Source organism: Scophthalmus maximus, chromosome 12 (assembly GCF_022379125.1).
Source record: "Scophthalmus maximus strain ysfricsl-2021 chromosome 12, ASM2237912v1, whole genome shotgun sequence".
In the NCBI taxonomy this organism is placed as follows: Eukaryota; Metazoa; Chordata; class Actinopteri; order Pleuronectiformes; family Scophthalmidae; genus Scophthalmus; species Scophthalmus maximus.
The window spans coordinates 10,666,385-10,693,125 of NC_061526.1; the positions used below are offsets into that span (position 1 = coordinate 10,666,385).

Consider the following 26,741-nt stretch of genomic DNA (forward strand, 5'->3'; position numbering starts at 1 on the left):
CATCGAAACTGAAAACTACATATGAACCGTTTCTGAGATTATAATGAATTGACATCATGACCGTTTTCACTCTTTTGTCCCACTTTTACAGAGCACTCCACGAAACCTGCGTGCGCTCCGGGGCTCATTCCTGAGGACGACGGCCTCCAGCAATATTAGAGACGGTGATGTCCAAGGTACTGACTTTCACAATCACATCCAACTGAGCCGACTCACTGCCACTCAGCTCACAGAAAGACAGTATTATTCTGTGGTCTGCAACAGAACATGATTTAAGCCCCTGTGTGTGTGAAGAAGAGCCGCAGCAGCCACTATAAACTCAATGTGCAGCCCAAATTTTTCAGTCATAGTTTTTTATTTTAAAATCTAGAAAATACCAGAGTTTTAGAGACAGCAAATATATCAGGTGGATGTTAGTGAAATACGTACAAAATGATAGAAAATATATTTATTTACACCTAATGAAACACCATGTAGATTTTGGTTTGGATAATTACAAAAAAAAAGACCATTATATTAATTTACAGTGTGACGTTTAGATTTGAACTTCCCCTAAAGCGCTGAGCATGTGTTTCCACTGCGCGTCGCTAGAGGTCGCCGTCTCCCTGGGTATAGACATCCAGCGGCATGCAGCGGCAGCCCGGTCAGAGGCGGGAGGGTGTCGGGAACTCCAGCAGCTCCGCTCCGTATATTTCCACTGACCGTCCGTTTCAGAGAGTCATTCACCCGAGTCAGAGCCGCCGTTCGGGTCTGTCCGGACACGACCAGCGCTTTCGTCCGCCTCTCTGTCGGTCCGTCCACATCCAGCTGCACACATCTCTCTCTCCTTCCATCCAGCGGTACGCTGCGCTGCGTCCACATCTGCGTCCGGGAAGGACAAAAACGCGTCATTTTTGGATCCAACTTTTTCCTCCTCCTTTGAAATTCCTCTACGGATTCGCGTCTCATCACCGGGACACTGTGACGGCATTCAGCGGTCTCTGGTGAGTCTGTCTGCCGGTGTTTTCCATGTCAGGTGCTTCCCTCTCTTGAGCAGGCAGCTCTGCCACACCGAGGTGTGGAGACGATCGAGTCAGGCCACAAGGTTCGATGATCTGTCAAAGTGAAACCTCAAGGGGAGATCTCGAAATATTCTTCAGAGATATGATAAAATGGAGAAGTATTGATTATATGATAATTTAATGGGCATTTACGTTTGTCTTTGGTGTTCATGCTTGTTTAAAATCAACTTATGTTCCTTGATATTAATTTAGAGTTTTATTATACAGATTCTCAGTAATATATATATATATATATATATATATATATATATATAACTATATTTCCACAGGTATTCTGAGGGAGGCATTTGAATCTTACGTGATTATTTTAATTGTACGCCATTTACTTTCAACGTCTAAAGTCCACATCAACTCATACTCTTATTCAAAGTTTTGTTTTCTATGTGTGCGCTTGTGTGTGTGTGTGTGTGAAGTGATTCTGCCCGCCAACAGTAGAGAAACAAATGTTATCTCGGAGAGATGTTGTGATAAAACGTGATCATACAGGGACAAGTGGGTCCATAGTCTATCAGTGTGAGGGTTGAAAAACTGTTTTCTATCCTTTTATATTCTTGGAAAATATCAGTAATGTAATACACTTGAGTTGGAAACTGGAGCATACTTTCTCCCCAGTTTCGCTGTATGTACGTTGATGACAGACTTGCGGTCTGCAGTCTTTCAATAGCCTGTGGTGCAGCAGGTCTCCTCCCATGGTTTGGAAGCCAGAGGTCTGTAATCTCCCCCAACCACAGCACCACCACCCACATTCACTTAAAAATGACACAACATCCAGCTGGGCACACCGTGGGAGAAAACACACGCGCCCCTTTTGACAGTTTGGATGGAGTCCCCGTATGGCAGGGGGCTGTGGGTAAAAAATAAAATAAAGTAAATTGTAGATTCTTGACAGAGGGCATCAGGTCCACCCATCTCATGTATTTCATGATCCCACACTATGACTAAATAATCTCTAAAGCAGCAGTGGTATACTAATAGTTTTACCATGTCGTCTTGTAAAAGCAGGAGATACTTGGTGTATACACTTGTGTACTGTCGCAGTGAGAGTTTCGTGACAACATTGGTCCCACTCTCATGTCCGCCTTTTAAATATAGTTAAAGCGGCTGGAGTCTGTAAGCTTAGCATAAAGATTGGAGTTGTGTCGAGCCCGGTGCAATGACCCACGCAAGAAATAACCCAGCGCATTACTAACCATTAAACCACAATGTGTTGTTTTTTAACACATCTCAGCAGTTTGTATTGATTAAACAAATGAAATACAAACGTGTAAATGAGTGAGTTTGAGCGGATTTCAGTTTTTGTACCACACTAAGTCAACTGGCTGCTGCCTCTAGCGTCATCTTTACACATGAGAGCAGTATTCCTCTTCCCATCTAACTCTCACGATAAAAAAAAGAGATAAGTGCATTTCCAAAAATGTTGAATGATTTTTGCTCAAAATTTAAAAAAAAAAAGAAGTTGATATTAATTTGTACTTTTAGGTGAATATTTCCTCTCAGGGACAACCGGTAGTCGACGTGCATATCTCTGCAGCCCAGACAAAAGGTGATATTGATAGTGGGTGTTTTCCAAAATATTAGACTGGTGCTTTAAATACATGTCTTGCGACTGGTGTGCAAGTGCTAACTACATTTATATGTTGAAAAACAAAATTTCTGTGTAAAATGTATTACTGCATCAGGGGAAGACAAACTACAGTCTTGGATCTCTGATGCTGCAGTAATACAAACTGTCACAATATATATTTTTGTTTTTTGTGGTGTGTGTGTTATTGTGATGGTTAAGGTCAGTTGCCTGGGGCTTCATGATATTAGAGTTCTCACAAAGATAGATTTACAAACGTGTGTGTGTGTGTGTGTGTGTGTGTAAGAAAGGTAGAGAGAGAGTGTGAGTCAGGGTGATGGGTGGAGTGGGTGGAGGCCGTAAATGGCAAAATGTGAAGAATGACCGTGTCGGCAGGGAGACACTGCTGCGTGTTTCTCGTTCTCACTGGTGTTTCCCTGCTGCTGCGTAGGAGAGCCAGGGATCACTGCAGTGGTGTGTTTGCTTACGGTAATGTGTGTGTGTGTGTGTGTGTGTGTGAGTGAGAGAGATGTATAATAGATAGAAAGAGGAAGCAAATACATAAAAACGAGCAACCAGAGAGAGGAAGACGGATGAAAAAAAATTGTATTTTACATAACAGTAAAGAGGCATCTAATTTGTTTATGTGGGCTGCTAACCATCCCGTTCATTCAGCACACATTGGAGTCAGATTAACACTGAATATTGAAGAAAGTTTGTTCATTTGTTTTCTTTTAGGATGGTCATGACCAATTCTTTCTTCATATATTAGGGAGGGGACGAGACCCTCCATCCCTCATTATCAGTGCGTTTACATGCAGTTTAAAAACCTGATCATATTTGGGTTAAGGCAACACCCCGGTTTATCAGACGCCCGGCTAAAATCTGAGTTCTCATACCCCGGTTAAGAGACCAAGATAACTCCTTTAGTAACCGTTTTATTCGTGCATGTATACACCTGAACCAGGGTAAACTCGGGTTACGCGTCCACGCATGCTCCGTAGGTTATAACTGACCCTCCCCACTCGCAGGAAGCAAAAAAAACAAAAGCACCAACACAAGCTTTACCTTTACACCAGAGGACTTCGCCGTTGCAGGTAAAGTTACTCAGGCGTAGAGAATGTACGAAATGTACAGCGCTGAAAAGTCGTCCATATTCTCCCCACTTTCCAAGTTGTGATTTTGACAAAAGTCCACTGGAAAAAAAGCCATTATTCTGACCAGTTGTACGCTGGCAGAGTGCCACCTACTGTACCGGAGGCAGGGTTACTCCTGTTATTCTTTCTTTTCTTCCCCACTCATGTATACGTGGAGAACTGGCAAACCCCGGTTACTGCTGGTCATGTAAAGGCACAATGATTATGTGCTTGCCACCTCAAACAAAAATGTGTGGACAGAACAAAATGTTGTCACATCAGTAATCTCACAGCAGTGTTACAGTATCATTTGATGTTTAGACTGTGCTGTCCGGTTGGTAAGAAGTGCACCCACATTAATTAGGGTAGAAACTAAAATATTTAAAGATGCTGACAGCTGACAAGATGTTGCCAAGTGAGAGACACAGAGACGGATGATCGAGCTCCACTTGAGCCACGCAAAGTGGCACACAGCCACACCATATATGGGCATGTGTGCCGGTAGAAAAAGGAAAAAACCCTGAGAGAGAGAGAGTGTGTATGTGTGTGTGTAAAACAGAGAAATGAAAACAAACCCCGGCATACTACAGTTGTTTGTTTTTCCCTTTAGAGAAATGACACCGCCAAGTTAATTTAATATTGTCTCGATAAAGGATTCAACAGACCTCTCTACATCAGCGGCAGCCATCTTGGTCCCACTGGGCGCTCCTCTGTCAGTCATCACATCTCAGACTCGGACCATGTTGGATAACAGGTTGGCCCGATCAGTTTCAGGACGGATGTAAATCAGCCTGAACGGAAGGGGGGGCCAGACCCATCTGTGAAAGAGAATAAATATGAGCTTGTTGATTGGTTTAACTGTGGGCTAACTAGGTGCATCTCTGCAGCACGACGCATAGGAAAAAAATCTGGTCGACTGGTGCAGGCCTAAACGACAACGGAGGTCGGCTGAGTTTCACAACACAAAACTGTATGTCTTGTGAGTTTTTGTTGAATTGTAAGGGTCATCATGAAAATATTTTGGTCAGTAGTCTAGTCTAGTGCAGCACAGCAAAACCTTTGAGGTGTTACGGTCACACTGCTGCCACCACTGCATGAATATAATGTAAGCACACTGTAAGCCTCAGCTTTGTGTGTTTGTTGTGTTATCATCTCAAAGTCAGTGTATCCGGGGATCCTTCTGGAGTCACAAGATACAGATTTGGATTAGATTATCATCGTTGTCCGCTTGTTTTTGGTTAAAAGCTGGAGCAGCAGCAATGAAGAGTGTGTTTGGGGCAGAATTTTTGAATCAATTACTTTGGCAAAATACCTGCGCAGTTGGTTATTTTCTTATTAAACAGACTTGTGCTTGGTTGTTTAATCGGGCTGCGGTTGTGTTTTCTTTTTGAAGAGCTCTGTTCGTGCTTTGCTCTACGCTTCCCTGCTCTCTCCGTCTTCTGCTCCATTTATCAGACTTTCGCATCTGTCGCACACCTTCATGAAAAAATCCCAGTAAGGAATCCGACAACTCCCGAAAAACAGCCCGGCCCCGCTGTGTCTGTGCTGCATACAGCACACTGCGTTTATAACTGAGACCTCATTGATTTCTGTTCTTTGTATGGGTTATCTCCTGCAGATGCAGAGTCAGACGTGTGCAAGGGCTGTCACCTTCAACTAATTCAATCTCTGATACAGTGTGTGTTTCATCTGCTGTGAGATTAAGTTAAACACGCGGCTCAAAGTGCTGCACGTGACTAAGCACCGGGGCCTTATCACAGAAAAACAAGTGGACTTTTTCCTGTGGCTTTCACACCAGATGTATCTGTTCTTCAAAGGAAGGTTCCTCTGCTCCACATTACTGTGCACGACTAAATGTGTCCAGATATGAAACTCATTCATCACCCAAAAAAATTATGCAGCAGAGAAAAATTTGAAAAATGTTTGACTGTAATGGCTGAACTCAGTATAAGAAAATTTGTACGTTTAGTATTTTTTTGATAACAGATGTACAAACATAAGATGATATTTTACATCACAATATGGTGAATGTATGCAAAGTCACACAATTATCAAACTGTGTTGATTTTTTGCATCACAACTGACAAAGCTTAAACAACTACAGGAAGATATTTTTATAAAATTGAAGTAAAAATATTAATTAATATTGAATTATTCCTCTTCATCTTTAGTCCTTGATGACTGATATGATTTTGAGTTTAACATATTTATCAGGGCAGCGCCCTGCGGTGACACGGACACGTGCTCTGCTCCTGTTTGTTTGTTGTATTGGAGATGATGTAAATTCATACTAGTGGGACACAACCTTCTGATGATAATCTATTTGACAGGCTGTTACTGAAGCCTCACTCTCCTTACTGATGCTTTCTTCCATCTACAGTGAAAAAAACGTAGTCATTGTGCTCCATGCTCTTTTCTAGAGCGAGCCGTGCTGAGGCAGGACAGCGCTGGTGTCCATCATTACCAAGATTGCTAGAACTGCTTGTGCCCAGCTTCACTAAAATAGAACGATCCCATCAACTCTTGCCCGGGAACACACAAGACTCTCACGCACTTTCCACATGGTGCTGTGTGAGTTACGTTTCCTCTTAACATCATGAGGGAACCTTTCTACTGAACATGCTCAGAGAATGTATATTTTATTTGCTTGAAGTAACTGTTTTTAAAGGTTATTCAAGTACTCACAGCACTAAGTTGGAAAGATCATTGGCCTGGTTAAAAACATGTCAACAGTGACATCAACATTTAAACAAAACCACAATCTTTCCCTACAGCAAACATGTTGTGCGTAAACTGACTAACCCAACGCAGGGAAATCACTGTGACTCACAAACTGTGCTAAAAGCAAAATGCCATTGTGAGATATTAGCAGTTAAAAAGGAAAAATCGCGTGCAGACAAAACAATCAAGCGGCTTGTGTGGAAATGTAGCATCAAAGGGTTAAAGTGCTTTCGTACGTACATGTAACTTGTCCAACATGTTTCCCCAGACGCTGCAGGATGGATGGCTGACCAAGGAGCTCACTGATTGGCTCGCCGAGCATTTCTGATCGCAGCTGCTGTGATGGCCAAAAGCCCAGAGGTGAAGCTGGCCGTCTTCGGCAGAGCGGGGGTGGGCAAGTCAGGTAAACTCGGTCGTTTAAATGTTTACTTGCGTACCTTCCTACAAAGGCTTCTCACATTTCTCTCAACAGTTTATTTCTGTGTAATCAACTGCAAGAATGTCTGGTTGGATTGTAAACAGGCTGACCTGACAGATTTCTACTCTTAAACGTTGTGCTTAGACTGGTTTATTATCCATTTCCGGGCAACATTTAAAAAGTTGCTGCTGATCATCTCCAGTTTGTCCAGTTGTGTTTGGCTTTTTTTTCCTCTCACCTCTGTGAATCTCATCAAGACCTCTGCTTTCTAATGTTTTCCTTAATCAACCCATCGGCCTTTTTATACTCGCCATAATTTCTCCTCGTTCTCACTTTGTTTGCGTAGTCATCATTAGAGTAGGAGATTGTTTTTGGTCTGGCTTAAAGACTTTCACTCCCACAGATACGTCTGTTGAGTCATTATCATTTGGTGTCAGCATTCCGCTGTAAGCAGCAGCACAACAGCTCGGCCTCAGCTGGCGCCCTGTATGTGTTCTCCAGTAGCTGAGACAATAACGCAGACCATATGTTTCCTGCCAGCTGCAAATCAAGACATATTGCTTCTGTGTTGCAATCAGCTGTTCGAAAAACGGGCTTCTCTTCCATGTTGAAGGAGGCCATTAAAATGCCTGAGGAGGTCAACTCAAGGACTGTTCTGCAAAGTATAATGACTACGGAGTTTGAAAGGAGTATGGCTGTAAAAACTGGCAGTGAGGCTGACAGGGTCTGACATGGAACTTTGAAACCTTGTTTGGGAAACAAAGATCTTCAAGTTGCAATCCGCAGCTTTTCCTCCTTGAACTACGGCTGCTGTTTTAAAACAAAAACGATATGCAAGTGTTTTAGTTCCGAATCAAAAGTAATCCCTGTCCACAACATCACCCCTGAAAATGCATATCACGTGACCCGTGTGTGTATGGGTATAAACATGAAGCAGATTGTCAACAGTTGGTTGCTTAGCTACAGAAAATACTAATTACGAGAAACAACAATTGTGAAGTAATTAAGAGCAGTTATTTCTTTACTTTTACTGACGACGAGTTGGAGTGTTCACAACGTTTTGACTTTACCACTGGTAGTCTTGTCGTGACTTATAAGAACCAATCAGAAAACGAATGCGGGTGGCTGCGTTATCGTTTCCCAAGATCTCCATTTTGGCCCGTCCATACTACAACGCAGCTCAAATGGAGCCAGCAGCTAGTAGCATAAACGTAGCAGTAGTGAGTCGTTTCAAAATGAAAACGTAGCAATGTGGATGTAGCCTAAGACGTGTCTTGTTAGAGTACACCCCCCCCCCCAAAACTAGTCAATCCTCTTGATAAGCCTGATCCTTGACCATGGCTGTCATTGCCCCCCTGGCCTAGCTTTTACTGTGATTCCCTGCTCTGTAGCCAACCTTTTGTTCTCATTTAAAATTATGGAAAAGTTGATTAAGTTACTGTTCAGGCTTCTTGGGACCTCAGTGTTGACTATTGAATTTGAAAACTCACAAGAACATGTTCATTTCCAATCTGATACAACAGCAGTCGAAATTTAAACTCGTAACAATCACAGCTGACAATAACCAGATAACCAGTTGTGAGTGCACTACATTACAGCTATGCTGCAGATTTAAAGCCTAGGGCTGATATGACCCCATGGGTCAGCACAGCATGCTGTACTATACAAAAATTTTTAGCTACAAAGCTTTCCCTACACAAACCTCAGGGATATAAATCTAGTGGTCAATTTGCCTATTATCTAGCAGTGGGTTATATCTCCAAAGGTCCTTTATGATCTCACAGATATCTACTCTCTGCCCTCAGTGGTAACACCTTTCAACAAAGCGACACAAATGTCTAAATTCAGCATTTCACACATCACATCACACAGACTGTGTCCTAACCTGCAACAGCAGACTTGACTTATGACCAGGGAAGAAGAAAGAGCAGCGTTGTCTGCATTTGGTTTAAAAATCGGTTTCACCTGAGGCAAACTCTGTATTTTATCATTCAGTGGACAGTAGACACCTGTGCTATCAAAATACCTTTGAAAACACAAACCTGCTGATAAAAGACTACAAGTCTACAGCCATGCTATCAGCTCTGTGAGACTGTACTGAGGAACAGAGGGGCTTTAAGCTTAACCTTGGCATGTTGATGTATATTACTATGTTCACGATCTTAATTTAGCATGTTACCAATGCACTACATGCAAAGAAAATGTTGCGCTTATGGTAATGTCTTTAGTTTGGCAAGTGTGTGCACCAAATTTCATGGCGAGCTATCCAATTTTCACTCCAATAAACATCATGGTGGTGTGAGAGGAAAAGTCAGCTGATCACCAAATTAAGTAGGATCCATCCTCTGGAGATCACAAGATTTCAGGGCCACCTGGTCAATATTTGCTGAGATACTTCAGTCTGGAGCAGCGACCAACTGACAATTTCTAGGTCGTGCCACAAAAATGGGAAAAAATATATTAAAATGTCCTTTTCCCTTGAGGATTGTATTGGGAACACCATGTGAGCGTGGTAACAAATGGGGCTAGAGCTGACCGAGTCCAACTTAACAGATTTCCAGACAGTTCGGTCATGTTTTTGTCTCCCAACCTGAAGCCTGGGCCAGTAATTCCTTTCTAAACAAATGAGGGTGTCAGTAGTCTAGATTTCACCCTACTTGTTGTCTAGTCCTCGTGATGAACTCACTCTTCTGCACGGACTGCACATCAACATTTGATTTTCAAGTGGACACTTGATTCAAGCAGCTCTGCAGTGGCCTCATTCTCTACTGGCACTTGCATGCCTCCTGTTGCTCTTTATAATGCACACAAACAGAGGAACAGTAGAAGAGTAGTTATTGTTCTCACATCTGAAGCTAAATGTAGCCTCAGCAATCCATTCAACAATGAAAGGCTCTTATCTATACATAGCCCTTTAGTGGAACCCCACAGATGCTAATGAATCATCTTTCTCACACACTGGACTCTGACTTTGAATTATACTCCTACTTCAAGTACAATATGAAATATAAAAAAAACACTGGTGTTAGGCAGATTGTACTTGTTTTTAAAACCTTCTGTTGGGTCGGATCTAGCTCTCTTTTGTAGTAAATAAATCCCGTAACTGAACTTCCATTTCAACTTTAATAATAATAATAATAAATTTCATTTATAGAGCACTTTTCATTGCTAAAAGCATTTAGAGTTTGCTTTAAACCGAAGAACAAAGTTCAACCTCCCTCATCCCTCCTGTCTTTGAGCAAGACGCTGAATCGTTGCTATGGGCTATTATGTACAGTGGCTGAGTGCTGGAGGGGTTCTAGCAAGTTTTAGCACTGAGGTGATTATTTGATTAGCCAATTTTCGTCATGTAATTGGAAGTGATTTACAAAGCAAAATGTAACAATTCTTCTGATTTACACATTCCTAAACATGAGGGTTTAAGTGCATTTTATACAACTGCTTTTGGATCTTACCCATGCTAGCAGCTCTGCTATTGATGATGCTAATATGCTAACATGTAGCTGGTATAAAATGTTCAACATTTGAATGTGCTGTTATACAAATATTTGCTAATTAACGTGGACATATGTGCTTTTTTGTACATATTTGCAACTATTTTAACTTAAGTATTTGGTGAATTCAACTTTTTAACTGACGAAAAGTTCAATTTCACTTAAAGCTAAAAATGGCAAACTCATGTTGGAGATGGAGAAAAAGGCAGATAACCAAAGTCGTTAAGAGTCATCCTCTGAATGAATGAATGTCTGAACTATATTTCATTGAAATTCATCCAACAGTTAGTTCAGTCTGGACAAAAGTGGTGGACTGATTGCCTAACTGACATTGCTCTCCAAGTAGCCATGTCAGTAGCATGTCTAAAAATCCTAACCACTTGCAATCCTCTGAGTAAGGCACTTAGAGGCCTTTTGGTTTATTGACTCAGCTGAGGGGAAACCTGGGTTCAGAGAATAAGATGAACTTGGACCCTGCTAAACACACACGTCCACACAAGCATGCACACAGGTGTGTATGTGCATTGGTAGTTTTGTGAACGGAACAATAAAAAAAGAAGAACAAAGTTACATTTTCACATAAAAATGTATGAAGCCTGATCGATAAAGTAAATACACTGTCATTAGAGCCACACATATGACCACACTTTATAAAATATAAAATTTATAACATCTTTCAGCTGATCGCTTTGGTTTTATGGTCTGGATCTTTACTGTTGTGCTTCACTCTCACTGCTCTCTTTAGGCTTGTTTAGGCAGCAGGCATCTATCCTCAAAAAAACACTCTAATAAACCCTTTTACCTGCTCACCACCAATTAGCAGTCAGGTAGCTGATAAATATAATGGAGCATGTAGCAGCTACAGAACTGGATTGCTGAAGACCAAAACTGAAATATACTGGAAGTGAATGCTTAAACTACATCCTGTTGGACACAAATACAGCTCCTAATGAATGCTAATTTTGCTTATTGTCTGCAACTGCAAGTCAACCAAACCTGCCAACAGTCACTTACTGTGATTATACTTTATGTCAGTGTTGTGTATGTATGTTTCTGTGCTGCCCCTAAGTAGGCAAAAACTATATTAATGCAACTTTATGGAAAAAACATATAGCTCCTGAAAAGCTGAATTACTAGAACTCTTTTTGTTTCTTCTTTTTTAAACTCTTAAATTTGGTAAAGTCAGTTTATAATTGAATTAAACCACGAAGAAGTTCATATTTATAGCAAATGTTAGTCAAGACCTGACTTTTATATATCAATTAAATCTGGCAGTTTGTTGTGAAACCCCCAGCACACAAACACATTGGTTGTGTGGTTTGAAAGACGACCTGTAAAACATCCCATCTCCCCTCGGCCTGTCTGACAGCCAGAGAGCAGAACAATAACCAAGGAGCAGGCCAACATGTGTCTGCCTCAGAAATACTACTGTTTACTATTTCCAACACTGGGAAGCGACCATGAATCAGCCGAATGTGGGTGGAACCTGATCTAAACAGGCAGACGGGACAAATCCACAGAAACACACAATGCTGCTGGACAGAGGGATGGCTACTCTGTTGGACTGAGAAGTGATTAAAAAAATAATCCTTAAATCAATATTTTGTATTCGTTCTGTAACCAGATGTTGTCTGTTACAGTGATGAAATATATTGGATACTGGTGAATGAAGAGTTTATATTAGAGAATATTGTCTAATGTATGGATGGGGATTTCTTCTGATACAGAGCTAAAATTCTTGTGTGGACGGAGATTGATTTAGCTTTAAAATGCAGTTTTAAAATGAAAATGTAGTAATACGGATGTAGCCTGCATTTCCGCTGTCCATGACATTAAAAGGTTCTATTTCCATCCAGTGCTCTGCTACCTAAATGCTCTTTACTTGCATTTTCCTGTTGATGAATCACTGTTGCGTCATGGCAGCTACAAAGAAACAAGACATTTGTCAATATGAAAATGGCATAGATTATGAGTCTGAAAGACTTCCTGTCAACAACATGTGTGGTGGGACAAGAGTGTTCAGGGTTCAGACAATACCGCTGACACATACTTATAACAAATCTACTATAGTTTAACTTTTAATATGGCAACATGTTGGTAGAGATAAATAGTTGGCTGTCATTAAACCATTACAGAAGAGCCCACAACAACACATTACAAACTGTGGAAAACAAGATAGAATTGTTTCATATAGTCATCTGAATTACAATCTACTCCACACCTACAGTAAATGTGCACTCCCTGGCCACTTTATTAGGTACACCTGTTCAATTGCTTGTTAACACAAATAGCTAATCAGCCAATCACATGGCTGCAATTCAATGGATTTAGGCATTTAGAGGTGGTCAAGACAACTTGCTGAAGTTCAAACCGAGCATCAGAATGGGGAAGAAAGGGAATTTAAGTGACTTTGAACGTGGTATGGTTGTTGGTGCCAGACGGGCTGGTCTTAGTATTTCAGAAACTGTTGATCTACTCGGATTTTCACGCACAACCATCTCTAGGGTTTACAGAGAATGGCCCGAAAAAGAGAAAATATCCAGTGAGCGGCAGTTTTGTGGACGAAAATGCCTTGTTGATGTGAGAGGTCAGAGGAGAATAGGCAGACTGGTTCGAGATGATAGAAAGGCAACAGTAACTCAAATAACCAGTCGTTACAACTAAGGAATGCAGAATACCATCTCTGAACACACAGCACGTCGAACCTTGAAGAAGATGGGCTACAGCAGCAGAAGACCACACCGGGTGCCACTCCTGTCAGCTAAGAACAGGAAACTGAGACTACAGTTCGCACAGGCTCACCAAAATTGGACAATAGACGATTGGAAAAACGTTGCCTGGTCTGACAAGTCTTGATTTCAGCTGCGACATTCGGATCGCAGGGTCAGAATTTGGCGTAAACAGCATAAAAGCATGGATCCATCCTGCCTTGTATCAAAGGTTCAGGCTGGTGGTGGTGGTGTAATCGTGTGTGGGATATTTTCTTGGCACACTTTGGGCCCCTTAGTACAAATTGAGCATCGTTTAAGTGCCACAGCCTACCTGAGTATTGTTGCTGACCTTGTTCATCCCTTTATGACCATAGTGTACCCATCTTTTGACGGCTACTTCCAGCAGGATAATGCACCATGTCACAAAGCTCATATCATCTCAAACTGGTTTCTTGAACATGACAATGAGTTCACTGTACTCCAATGGCCTCCACAGTCACCAGATCTCAATCCAATAGAGCACCTTTGGGATGTGGAACGGGAGAATCGCATCATAGATGTGTAGCCGACAAATCTGCAGCTATCATCTGTGATGCTATCATGTCGATATGGACCAAAATCTCTGAGGAATGTTTCCAACACCTTGTTGAAAGTATGCCACGAAGAATTAAGGCAGTTCTGAAGGCGAAAGGGGGTCCAACCTTTAACTAGCAAGGTGTACCTAATAAAGTGGCCGGTGAGTGTATATTGTCCAATGTAAGTTTGTCTGCCATCACCCTTTGAATGACTCTGCTAACTTGTCTTTTGTAAGAGGCAAACGAAAAACAGCAGCAATGTAGGGAATGACTTCTGCTGCAATTTGTGAGCTCCTGATAATAACTTCGGCATCCTGCCCAAAAATTGGCACAGTCAACCTATCACACTCTTGCAGCGATCACCCTGCTGCCAAAATCAACTTTCTGTGATGTCTGCTGGAGGAAATTTAAGTGATCAGACAAATGATGGGCTTCCACATCCATCAGGCTTTGTGAAAATAGCCACTTGCTCTGCACCGTTGAGCAGTTAACAGGAAGTAGAGACTGGGACAGTTGCTCATCCTGCTGCTCGGGTTTCCAGGCACATCTTTGGCCTTTGACAGCTGAGAGAACTGACAGCTGTGAAGTTAGCAGGCTGTTTTGACTTCCTTGATTTCACTCTGTCATGCTAGACCCCATGAGCAGTGGTATGGTTTGACTCATTGAATGCATTAAGCTGTGGTACAAATGCGCTAATCAGTGTCAGACGTAGATTTGACTCTTTTAGATAAGACATCTGAAAAGGTTTAAAAGTGGTTTTCACAGTGACTGAAGTGATGTGTTCAGAGCAGGGGTGTGTCTGCTGTAGAGAACATTAAGGGAATTGTATGAGTGTTACATAAGACTCAAAATACTGAATTAAAGGCCTTTATTCTTTTAAATTGTGCCTGTTTGTTCAGTTTGAGCTGGGAGTTCATAGCTCGTGGCATTTGGTTGCTGCGTGGGTGAAAAGTCAAGTAAGGCCTTGGCAACAGTACAACCAGGTCCAGGTGCGTAAAATATTGACATCAGATTGAGAAAATGAATGGGATTTTTTGTGGTGAGATCAATGATTGTACTGTAGTGGGAATACTTTGGAGCAGAACTTAAAATTACCAAATAAGAAAATGCTTTTTTATTTGATGCAGCAGGAACCTTTGGATGTGTGTGTTATTTTAGCGACAGACAGGATAAGAAACATTTTTTGGTGAAGTATTTTCAGGACGGGATGGGAGAGAAATTTGTTAGGATAAGGAAAGAGGTTAGTCCGCTGAAGCGAAACACAGACGTGTTAAATTATACAATAAGAAAATCAGAAGTCTAGTCAACTGTTTACTGAATTTTATCAAAGCTGGGTGTCATTCAGAAATCTGGCACAAATTATAGTGTCAAGGACTGGGTATCAGGGGATTTGAGTCTTGGTGGTTTAAGAAAGTTTTTTTGTTTTTTTTAAACCAAGCCGAGATAATGAGATGATGAAAGCTTTTTCACCTAACTCTTATTTCATCCTCAATTTTATGTTGTGGCACACAAATGGATTGACATCATGTATGCTGTACAGTAATAACAACCCAAGCAATGAAAAATAACATTAAAGCTGCATTAATCAATAATTCTGTCAGTGCCTCTCAAAGTCAAAAAATAATATTAATAGTATTACTCACTGATTTTTGTAATGCTTTGAAAGGGTTAGCGTACTAAAGTGTGGAGACATTAAAAGAAGAAAAATGGATGATTAGGCATTGTCCTTCCGCATGATCAAATTAAGGAAGGTTCAAATGAGTGATGAAATATTGACAGATACACCTGAGATGAATGAAAACATTCTGAATGCTTTAAGCTACCTCACAGTATCAGATAATCAGCTGTATGACCCCTCTCTGTTCTTTCAGTAAGTCACTCATCTGCGTGATAATAGCATGGAGGTGCGTAGCACCTATAATTTAGTTTTAATAATGAGCATGGAATGAGAAATTAGGTAACAGCAAATTTACCAAGGCTGTATTTTATGTACAAACAACTATCTTAATAAAGACAAAACAAAATCTAATTGGTTAGAGACTTCTGCTCACAGGACTGAAATGGGAGGTAACATGAATGTTGCAGCATGGCAGGGTGTAAACAAGATTTTGTACAATCGCTGTACAAAAAATAATTTAGAAATTAAATGTTTATGAATGAATTCTCATTCTGATTATCATCATACATTTGCACAGTCTGTGTTCATTCACCCCAGACAGCCAATGAACAGACATTAGCTGTAAGCTAGCTAGCAACCATTAGCCTCTTACTGAACTTGGAAATCACCAGGAACTGTTTGCTTCCTCCAGTGTCTCCCCCTTTTTTTGGCCTCTAGATAGATAGATAGGTACTTTATTTATCCCAAGCTGGGAAATTCCGAAATTCTCAACAAACTCAACAAAACACAAGATCCATTAAAGTCCCAAGAGTAAATTTTAAGATTTCAAATAATAGGGATGTCCTTTGTCTCAATCTACACCATTGAGACATTGAGTCTCAATGTCTCACAAAATCAATTTAAAATTCCGTTAAATTCAGTTATGCCTGAACACACAGTCTTATTGTTGTACATTTTTGGTTTTTGATTCTAATTTCACCAACTACAATACATACATATAGTCAGGACTTTTTGGATGCACTTAGTCCCGGTTCCTGCAGCCTAAGAGCTCTGAGGCGTGCCTGCTTGTCCCTCTCCATCCTCCTCCTATGCCGATTGTGATTGAGCTTCCCTTTGTCCTGAAAAAGGGACAAGGTGTCTCTGCCATCCATTTGATCTGTTGAGCTCTCTAAATGCCATCTACAGTACCTGCGCCAGTGTCCGGACCTCCCACTTGTGTTTCTCGTTTTCACCGACACTCAAATATTGTTTTTTGCCAGAAAGGATATTTCTGGTGTTACGTTCCTGGTAGCCAATGTTCTGTGCCTCTCGTCAGTATACATATCAGTAAAACCAGTTAATCAGACGTTAGTTGACACACGCAAGTATGAAGTGGGCCCAGAAAGGGAGATGACTGTGTCGCAGTGATGTGGGTTTCTTTAGTGGTAATGAATTTTTCTTTGCTGAATTATTTTTAGAGCACACCTCCAACTCTTCGCTGCCTCCACATATTGTATGTTCTCCACTTGTGCTCCCTGACTGCCATTGACTGGCGTGAATCATTGCCATTATTTCCCTCCTTGCTTTTAACAGTCTGACTCTGCGGAGATTAGCAGCGCTTTTAAAAATTCATGATGGAGCCATTAAGTTTTTTCTTTTTTTTTTCTTCTAAAGCTGCTTTATCAGCTGAGGTTCCAGTTTTATTGATACGGTTCCCTCTCACCTAAGATCCGCTATTTTAAGGTCAGTTTAAGCTGCACCTTCCGTTTCCTGGTTAATTTTTCCAAATTTGAATTTAAAACTTTATTCAGCTTTATTAAGAGGTTTTTCTCAGTCCATCAACAACCTTCTGGCATAAGTGAGGGAAAGCAGATTGTCACAGTCTAAGAAAACTCAAACAGATCAATCGCAACAGTTGTTGGAAGACAGGTCAAATGTCAATATGTTTGTGTGCAGATTTGATGCCACCACACATAGCTGCCATAGTTACACCATAGTCGATGTTGATTGTGTTAAACAAGATTTAAGTGCTGGTGGAGATCATTAATAATAAAGACACAAGTATCAAGCGAGAATAGTAAGTTCAAAGCAAGTGAAGGATGCTAAAGGAATACTTGGAACAAGAGATAGTCTGGCACATACACTACCGTTCAAAAGTTTGGGGTCACTTATAAATGTCCTTATTTTTGAAAGAAAAGCACTGTTTTTTTCAATGAGGATAACATTAAATTAATCATAAATACAGTCTAGACATGGTTAATGTGGTTAATGACTATTCTAGCTGGAAACAGATGATTTTTAATGGAATACCGACATAGGTGTATAGAGGCGCATTTCCAGCAACCATCACTCCAGTGATGGAGTGGAGATACTGGCAAAGTAAAGAAAACAGACAAAAGACAGGGAAACAGGAAGTGCGGAAACACCAGGAACTACTCTAACATAAAACAGGAAATGAAAACACAAGATCATGACAGCTTGACCGTATGGTACCAAAGGTCTGCAAGGCTGTAATTGCTGCAAAAGGAGGATTCTGTGATGACAGCAAAGTTTGAAGGACAAAATTATTATTTCAAATAAAAATCATTATTTCTAACCTCATCAATGTCTTGACTATATTTTCTATTCATTGTGCAACTCATTTGATGAATAAAACTGTGAGATTTCATGGAAAACATAAAATTGTCTGGGTGACCCCAAACTTTTGAACGGTAGTGTAAGACCTATAATACTGCAACTTGCTTTTACACTTAACATTTTGTATTGATTAAGCAAACAGTATGTAAGATATAAGCGCTTTATGCTTGCTGGTAAGTATATTTTGAGTCGTTGCAAGTCAGGCTAGTGGTTTCCCCCTGCTTAAAGTGTTTATGCTAAGCTAAGGTAATTCTGGTTGTATCCTTACATTTACATGTACAGAGTGGTACATTCTCTTCTCTGCAGTCACTTGAAAGAAGGAAACAGTAAACTCAGTCACTGCATTAGAGCTGTCCCTCAACAGTCGAACAAACGTCAGTCGATGAGAAGAGTCTCGGTCAACTAAGTTTTGATTGGTGGGTTGGTTGCGAGGGAAAAAACACCTGCACAGGAAGGGACAACATTCACCCAGTCAATGACAGACATTGTTTACACGGCTGGTCCCTGCAGCTATTAAATAGTAATTAGACAGTACGTCAGGCAGGAAATCCTAAGAGTGTGATCATTTTAAGAGACTAAAGGGAGATGCCAAGAAAGTGACATGAAAACATGAAAAATGGCTCATCATTCAGAACGTGTGAGGAGCCTAACGGTAGCCACATTGCAAGGCCACACACTCGAATGAAGGTGCTTGTTTTTCACACCTAATTCGTAATATTGAATAACCTGTCCTCAAATTGAAGGCGAATAATATTTTCAAATATTTCCTACAACACTTCATGTGTTCAGCTAACCAGAATCACTTCTAACAAAAAGATTTCAACAGATTTGCTCAACTACAGTGCTTACAGTAGCTGCAGTGTGGACAACACAGTTGTGTAAAAGCTATAACACCCAGGTTGTCAGTCATAATGGTGAAACTAGGTACTTCACTTTTTCTCAGCTGTACCCTTGTACAGATCTTTACCTTCGTGCCTGCAATCACCATGAAGTTCTCTCCAAAAGTTGTGGTTGAGCATCGGAGGTCCCGTCTGCCTCACACAGCTCTTTATGAATAGCGCTGCGGTGCTATTGTTAGACTAAATTAAAGGGATGAATGCAGTGTCTGAATCCTCACGCCCTTCCTGTTCTAACCCCACAACTGCAAGCTTCTGTCCTTTTGCATCGTCAGGGATGTGAAATCAAAGCCTCTCTGGTGTCCCATTTTACTGAGCTGCTGGGCCCTGAGGAGAATGGCTGCCCTCTCACGCTGCCATTGTGTGGTCATGGAGCTCTTCCAAAGTGGAGCGGAGGGGAGTTTGTCTGACCTTTATCGTCATTCAAACTGAACTCGATATATTCTGTGACTTGTATTATCACATGCAACAGCAACACAGACTGTGTGTGTGTGTGTGTGTGTGTGTGTGCTAATAATATATGTGTATCATTACTTTTTCAACTAATTTTAACAACACTGAGATAATCCTGATAGCCATGATAATTTTTGTCACTTTAATTTTCATACTATTTCATCTCTATATCGCACACAATCATCAATGTCATCAAATCACAACTTATGACTCCATTTACTGACGTCTTTCCCATTTATCTAAATGCAAATGTCACTTGTTCCTATTGAAACACCAACCAGCAGTCTTTGTGAATGAAGCTCAGTAAAGTTGCAGGGCAGAAAACTAAAACAATGAGCTGAAAGAGCTCAAAACTAGAGAGCTGAGGGCAACTGCAGAGCCAGGTTTTTTTGGGGGGTTCACCACTAGTTCTTTTAGAAGACACTCGAATTCCAATGACTGGCCTTTGTTAAACATCATCTTTCTCCTTCTTACCAACATGACAATCTCATCTAATTGCACTGCTCGTGATTACAGCGAATCCCTCAGCATTAGAGGAAACTAATAGTAGTAACGCCTAGTGGTTTAATTTATTGTGAAGAGAACTTGGCCTGAGGCGGCAAAACCAATCTAGCTGCCAAGATGGCATCTTGTGACGCATCAATTTGTGCTTACTGCACATCACATACTAATAGAAGGCTGTCTGCAAGCATCAGACTGAAGCCTGTTCACACTGATATTAAGAACTATGTATTAATTTGTGTTCTCCAAAGAAACACCCGTGATTTATGATTCTTTGGGGCATCAGAAAACCATCAGTCTCTCTCCTATGTTGACAATGTAAAACGTTTCAAGACTCGGACCATTGGAGAGCCAAGCAGATAGCCGGTAACCTAGTTGATTTAGAAGTTTGTTTTTGTCAGTTGATTTGTCATTTGTTCACATCTCATTCATAACCACATTTTGGTTAAATCCAAGAATAAATATGAATGGTGCCTGATTGGTGAGCTGAAATCTGATCTGGAAAGCGACTGAGGCGATAAGATGTCTGACTTTATCTCATTTATATTTGGCAGTAGACAGGGATTGAATATTTCCCCTGGAACAGGAGGACCGTTTTATAGTCCCTTCCACAGTGTCCATGTGCATACATATCAGAAATGTCATATTTGTCGATCCAGCAGTTCCAGAGAGACTTGGTGTTGGTAGTTGTTAGGTTGTCATTAATTTGTTTACCTACTTCTATCATCAGGACTGTCAGTTCACAGTGTCCAAAATAAACCATCACATAGTTGCACGGATACATTTTCACTGAAGAAAGAGTACGTACACTGACATTTAATATCAAAACAAGGCTGGCAGAGCCTGTTTATCATTTAGAAAGAGAAAAATGGGTTTCCATCTAGTGTGTAGTTACATGAACTAAGGGGGAAAAGTAGAATGCTTGTTCCAGTATTCCAACAAATTTATGACAGTACTTTAAGACTGTTTAAGACTCTGTATCTGTCAGATTAATAGGAAAAAGTTGAATAAATCTGTGAACTCTGGAAGCAACAAACAGGACCCTGTTTTCCATCTTTACTTGCACAGCTTCTGCAGTCAACAGTATCTGTCCACACAATGTTCACATCATATCGAGTCTTTAGTCATTCTTCAGTGGATGTGATTCATTCTTTGTGTAGATTCTGGAGCTAAAATGATGTTCAGAATTAATGCCTGAGCTTTGACAAAATCGGCTCTTCAGAGCTGTCACATTAAAATAACCAAATTGTTTCAGTCTCCGTTTAACTGCTAAGTGGATTTACAGGCAATCATAAAGGAATAATCACCGCACAAAGCAGTGCAATCTATAAGCCTGTTCTCAACAAGTGGTAAAAAGTGGTGGAGATATTGATTAGAGGTGGGGGCTTGCAACAAAAATAGTGATTTCAAAGTCAGTAATGAGTCTTACATCTCAAACTACTTCACATAATTGTAACAAAACTGTCAATTGTGTATTGCTGTGTAAAGGATGAGATGTAGGGCATATTCATGGCATCGATTTAATGTTGGAGGGTTCTGCTTAACATCGTAGTTTTAACACCTTTGCTCTTTACAAGCATTCAGGGCCACATCTTTTTGAAATTGCAGCTTTGTGTCTGCCAACAGAACAGCAGGGCAGCAATCGTCTGTATTTCTTCAGAGAGAAATGCAATAAAACTTTAGAAAGTGCTCGTCTGATTAATGATTCACCTCTCTTCTATGCACGTAAAACATGACAAAAACAGTGTTTGCCGCCAGCTGAGGAGCAAATTTACAACAGGTCTGTAAATTTACAACAGGCACCACGTACAGCTAAGTGAAGTTTTCCTGAGGTCTTGCTGGAGCGCTCATGCCACTGATTAAGTATTTAAATTTCTTGCATGCTTGATATTTTTAAGCTCTAAATTAAATTATTTATGAAGTCGCTTAAAGCATCCGGTCAAAACAGAATAAATATGAGTCAAGCAATAAATGTACTCATTCATAAATGTACATAAACATAGGACATTTTCCATCAATACTTCCCTGCAAAGGCAGATGGCAGTGACTACAGAGCTACAACTGTTAGCTTTTATATTTAAATCAAAAAATTAATGTTCAATTTTTTACGTTTAAATGTGTGATTTTAAAGGTACTGTAACCGCATCAATAAATTTCACTCAAAAACTGAAAAGCTGATCAAATATACTATCTTCTGTGTTGCATGTGCCTATTTTGCAATGACTCCATGCACAACTTACATAGCACAAAGGAGTCTAAAGAAGATGTGACAGTCATTTTGCAACTTGCATATTTTACAACTGACATAAAAACAGAAAAGTCTTGTAAAAGAGTCTGTAGTTTTTCTCCTGCTGGAACAATTTTACAACCACTTTAACGACTGAAAGATTTTAAATGGACAGAATGACTAAACCATTCCCCATTCTGAAGTCCCCTCATCATGCATTGGGCTAATAGTTAACCTGCCGTGCAGTCTTGTGATTCATCCTTTCACAGAAATTTTCTTTCAGGATGTTCTGCAGACAAGGTGCACTGTTTTAATGATGATTAAACATTTTAATGGTAATACTAACCATCGGGAAACCATCTGCATCTGTCTAATTTAATGACATGGGATACTCAATTTAGTTTTAGCTAATGCTGTCCATAGCTGCCATCTCATCAGCTGGTTACAGATGATTTATATCATTAAAACTGATTTTAAAAATCTGACCAAATGACCCCCTTTATCAGCACAACTGGCCTGTATGACATGAACTGACATGACATCAGCACAATAGGTAAAATAATGTAACTGCAGCTGCACAGCACTGGGAGATCCCTACTTGCCAGCCAGTAAAGAGGTGTTATTGTGGACAGAGTGACCAAAGAGCCGTGGGTGTCCGTCTGATCGCCTTGGGGAATCAAAAGAGACTGTTCAATGAGCAACACTGTGCCGGATCAGAACAGGGCCATGGGCGCCGCTAATTGCTCCTGCTTTGTTTGCAATTAGTCCGACATTCTGCTGCTAATGTGATTAGGTCACTTTGGACAAAAGCAGCTTTTGGCAAACACCTCCCGTGAATGATGTGTTTGACGTAAATCTGAAAACTTGGCACTGCTCAATCCTTCACTCACAGGAGCCCTGTGAAGTCTGGACTGTTTGATAAATTTGATTAAAAAAAGTCAAATCAGTCTTTCTGCCCAGACTTCGGCTGAAGTATTTGTTGGGAAAAGTTGCGGAAAAAGGTTGACAATGAGAGAACCATAATAGCCAAGCCCGAGAATGCAATAAGATATTGTATTTGTCAGCATGCTAGACACAAGATATTATGTAGGAATAGTTGCATTAAAGGGGCTGTAAGCGATTTTGGAGAAGCCTTGTTTCTCTCTTTGTTGTTGTGATTTTACTGCTCTGGCCGGTCCGCAAATCCCTGACCTCGGGTATGGGAGAACTGTTTTCACCACTCAGCTACCTCTCAATTTAAGATTTCAATTAAATTGAAAAAAAGAAAAACAACAAAACCGGTGCTATGACGTCTCTAAAGCAGTGATATGCATGACTATGATAGGTCCAAAGATGTTTCTTCTTTTTTACCCAGTTATTAGCTTTCCTTTCACTGAATCGCCTGCCTTTGGTATCTGGTCAGCTTAGTGCACACTGTTCCTTGTGCAAACCTTTAGTGAATCTGGGCCACAACGTCCATACCGACGCACGATAACAAAGGCTCCTTTCTTCCATGTGTACATTTCTTTCCAGTGGCAGTGAAAAGCAGGAGCTATCAGTTACCTCTAATGAGGAAAGCACTTCACACCCCATTGGTTGTTCTGTCTACCTGGAATCCAGGCCACTGTGGCAGAAACGGCACCAAATAACCTCAGTGGGAAATTCAGAACAAAACGAGAGAAGTTAATGTACCCAGGGAAACGATTTGAGCGTTCAGAGAATAACTACGCTTCATGACACACCAACTTTGCCTGAAAACACATTGTGTTAATACAATTGTCATCTTGAAATAACATATATAATGCAACAGATAATACGTCATACAAAGAAACCAGGGTGACGCTTTCCACAGCATAGATAGAAATAACAAACCAATGCCCTGAGATCATCAACCAATGCCCTGAGCTCAAAGGCTGAACTTGAGTTCTTTAGAAGCATAGGAAACGTGGAAGAGACACTCTTCCCTCTTATTAGGCATAATTGGTTTTCTTTATTATTTGTTTAGGCTAATTATGAGCAGGAAACATTCCTAGCCAAGATGGCTGTGTGTGTCCCCAATGCTGCTCGGTCTGTTTACCGTTACTGTTTACTCACTACACTTCATTTAGAGTTTTGTCACGAGTATTTCGCAGGAAAGAAGAAAACAAGGGCCTGTAAACATACATTGGGATCATTTCTCCGTCACCTCTCACACGAAGGTTGCAGCAGACACTTCGTTACCAATCAGCTAACAAAACGGCGCCATTGTTGAAACGGACCAGAAAGATTTGAGCAGTAGAACCCAGACATGGTTGTGCAAGTAGCCCATATTATAACAAGCAACAGAATGCATGGGATTCAGGACACACTAAGCAGTAGATCAATCCTACTGATGTTCCTACAGAAATTCTACTTAATATATTCTGGAAACCACAAAGAGGAGCCTGCTATATTTCTTGTGTCATACTCATATTCTGACGTTGTTTGTGTCTGTTGTTCTCTGCAGCTTTGGTGGTGAGATTTCTAACCAGACGCTTCATCTGGGAGTACGACCCGACACTTGGTAAGACAATCAGATATCTGTTTTATTATCGTTACCATTGATATGACCACTGGAACAGCCATTTACTTCTGCTGCTGTCTCTTTTTGTATAACTTGGCAAAAGCCTCAATCAACTTTAACAACAACATTGTATTTCATTTCCGTACAGTGGGCTAAGGTTAGTGCAACCCAATGTGTAAAAACATCATCTGGTGGATTTCTTGGTGGAGTCCTAAATTATTTATATATATATTTTTAAAGTCTATTTATGTTAAAACTAGTAAAAAACAAAGAACACTATTAAGATAATAGCATTATTAAATAGAAAATATATGTAAGAACACAAGTAAAAAACAACACCAATTGCATAAATGTCTGTGAAAAGTTAAGAATGAGACAGATGCATGAACTATATTATAGAGCTTTGATAATTAAATGTACAACTCAAGGTGATGCAACTAGGTTTCATACAGAAATGATTTTCCCCCGCCCCAGAGCATAATATAGAATTGGCCTTCTTGTACACCGATGTTGATTGAGCCAATTCCCTGCACTGTAATTAAAGGGCACAAAGATGCCCTGCCTCCTCCGTAAGGTGCTTTTCATTTCCTGGCTGTCGGAGCCTCTGGGTTGCTCCCATGGAGCTCTACTCAACAGCATGTCTGTTTCTGATCATACATCAGGTGCAACATCTCAGCACAACGCAATTACCAGCATAAAAAGTCCACACTCAGGAACGTGTTCTCTCTTTTTTGTTTAAATCAGTCATCTCTTCATGCAACAATATGATGATCACAATCTTGTAGCCATTATGGCCTCAGTGCCGCATCTCATGCCTGTGACGATTAGTGATATTTTCAGGTTTCAAGGTGAGAAAATAGAAACAGATCTACCAATAACTGAATGTTTTTCCCCCTCAAATTCAGTGTTTTAGGACAGCACTCTGGCACCTATTATCAACAATAAATATGGGTAGAAATAAATAGATTTATATTCTTTCCTCCAAATACAGCACAACAATGACCCCACAGATGGTTGTTTGCCTGGCCCAAATTACCCATGAAGTGGAGAACATGATGTAATGGTAATGGGGACATCATGCAGGTACTAAGTGTACATGCAGAGACGAGTGCTAGTCTTCTAATTCCAGGGTTTCTGCAAGAACTTGTGCTGGATTTCATCTATCCCAGTACGCCTTCCAGTATCTCCAGCTCACTCTTCATCTTCATCAATTATTTACCAAGTTATTCGGATGAAGGCCACAAACAAGCTCTAAAGATGTTCTTTACACAATGAAGAATCACTGGAGAACCAGCACATGGCTAGGCAATCACATGCCATGGAGAGTTTGTGCAGTTCCATTCCATCCAAGGTCCTTGCAATATTCAGCTAATTATTTAGCTCACATTCAAACAGAGAGGAGGAACGGCTTGCTGCCAGTCCTTGCACTCAAATATCATATTGATTACAAAACAATTTTTTTGATTTTATGTAGTCCGACATTCACTTTTTCTAAATCAGATAATATTAAAATACTGAAATATTAAAAAGCTATATTAAAATTGCTCAATTCAGAAATAAAAAAAATTGAGACCAAAAACCGTGCCCAAACACACTGTGGTCAAATGCTAGAAAAAGTTGAATAAATAAAAAGATGCAAGCTATAAAATAGCTTATAGCAGAATAAACAGCACACCTCAGAAAAAAGAATCAAGCCATTAATTCATTAAGTTATTCGGTATGCATTTTAAGTATTCAATAGTGATTCAATTTAACATTTGGTATTGAGTTGCTGATATCATTTTAATCATTATGGTAATGTCATGATGTGCTTCCATACAACACCACTATACTCCATGGACTTAGTAGCAGTATGTGTATGTTTGGGTATTAGCAGAAACTTCCCAGATATTACAAGCTGAACAGTCGGATCTTATTCCCTGTCGCACTTAGTGAAACAGTAGGTTCGCAGAATCTTCTACTGCAAATTCACATCATAACATCAACTGTGCATGATATTTCATCACATACTGTATGTGCAGTAATACCATTTCTGATATGAGCAAGTGCAACTATTTTATTAGCCATTGAACCAGTTTAGTTTAGGGCAGCATACACTGATGAACTAACTAGCTTTTGTTTTTGACAGTTGGATATGGCGTGATACTTTCTCTGTCTCCTGCCAAAACCGCCTTCAGGCAGTGAGGAGTTTTGAATTATGAGGGATAAATTGCTTGGTGCCAGGAAATTACT

The 26,741-nt window shown here is 40.4% G+C and overlaps 1 protein-coding gene across 2 annotated transcripts in view; it reads left to right on the plus strand.

The window, feature by feature from the left end:
* Nucleotides 1-37: 37 nt before the first annotated feature.
* Nucleotides 38-26,741, plus strand: part of rerg (RAS-like, estrogen-regulated, growth inhibitor) — a 31,447-nt gene continuing 4,743 nt past the window's right edge. Inside the window, exons 1-3 of one of the 2 annotated variants that reach the window (XM_035611339.2) lie at nt 38-176; nt 6,748-6,882; nt 24,453-24,509. In XM_035611339.2, coding sequence (XP_035467232.1) covers nt 6,822-6,882; nt 24,453-24,509 — 118 coding nt within the window. In that variant the 5' untranslated portion in view covers nt 38-176; nt 6,748-6,821. Of the gene's footprint in view, nt 177-619; nt 984-6,747; nt 6,883-24,452; nt 24,510-26,741 lie in introns of those variants that run through there. The other variant, XM_035611333.2, reaches the window with a different exon arrangement.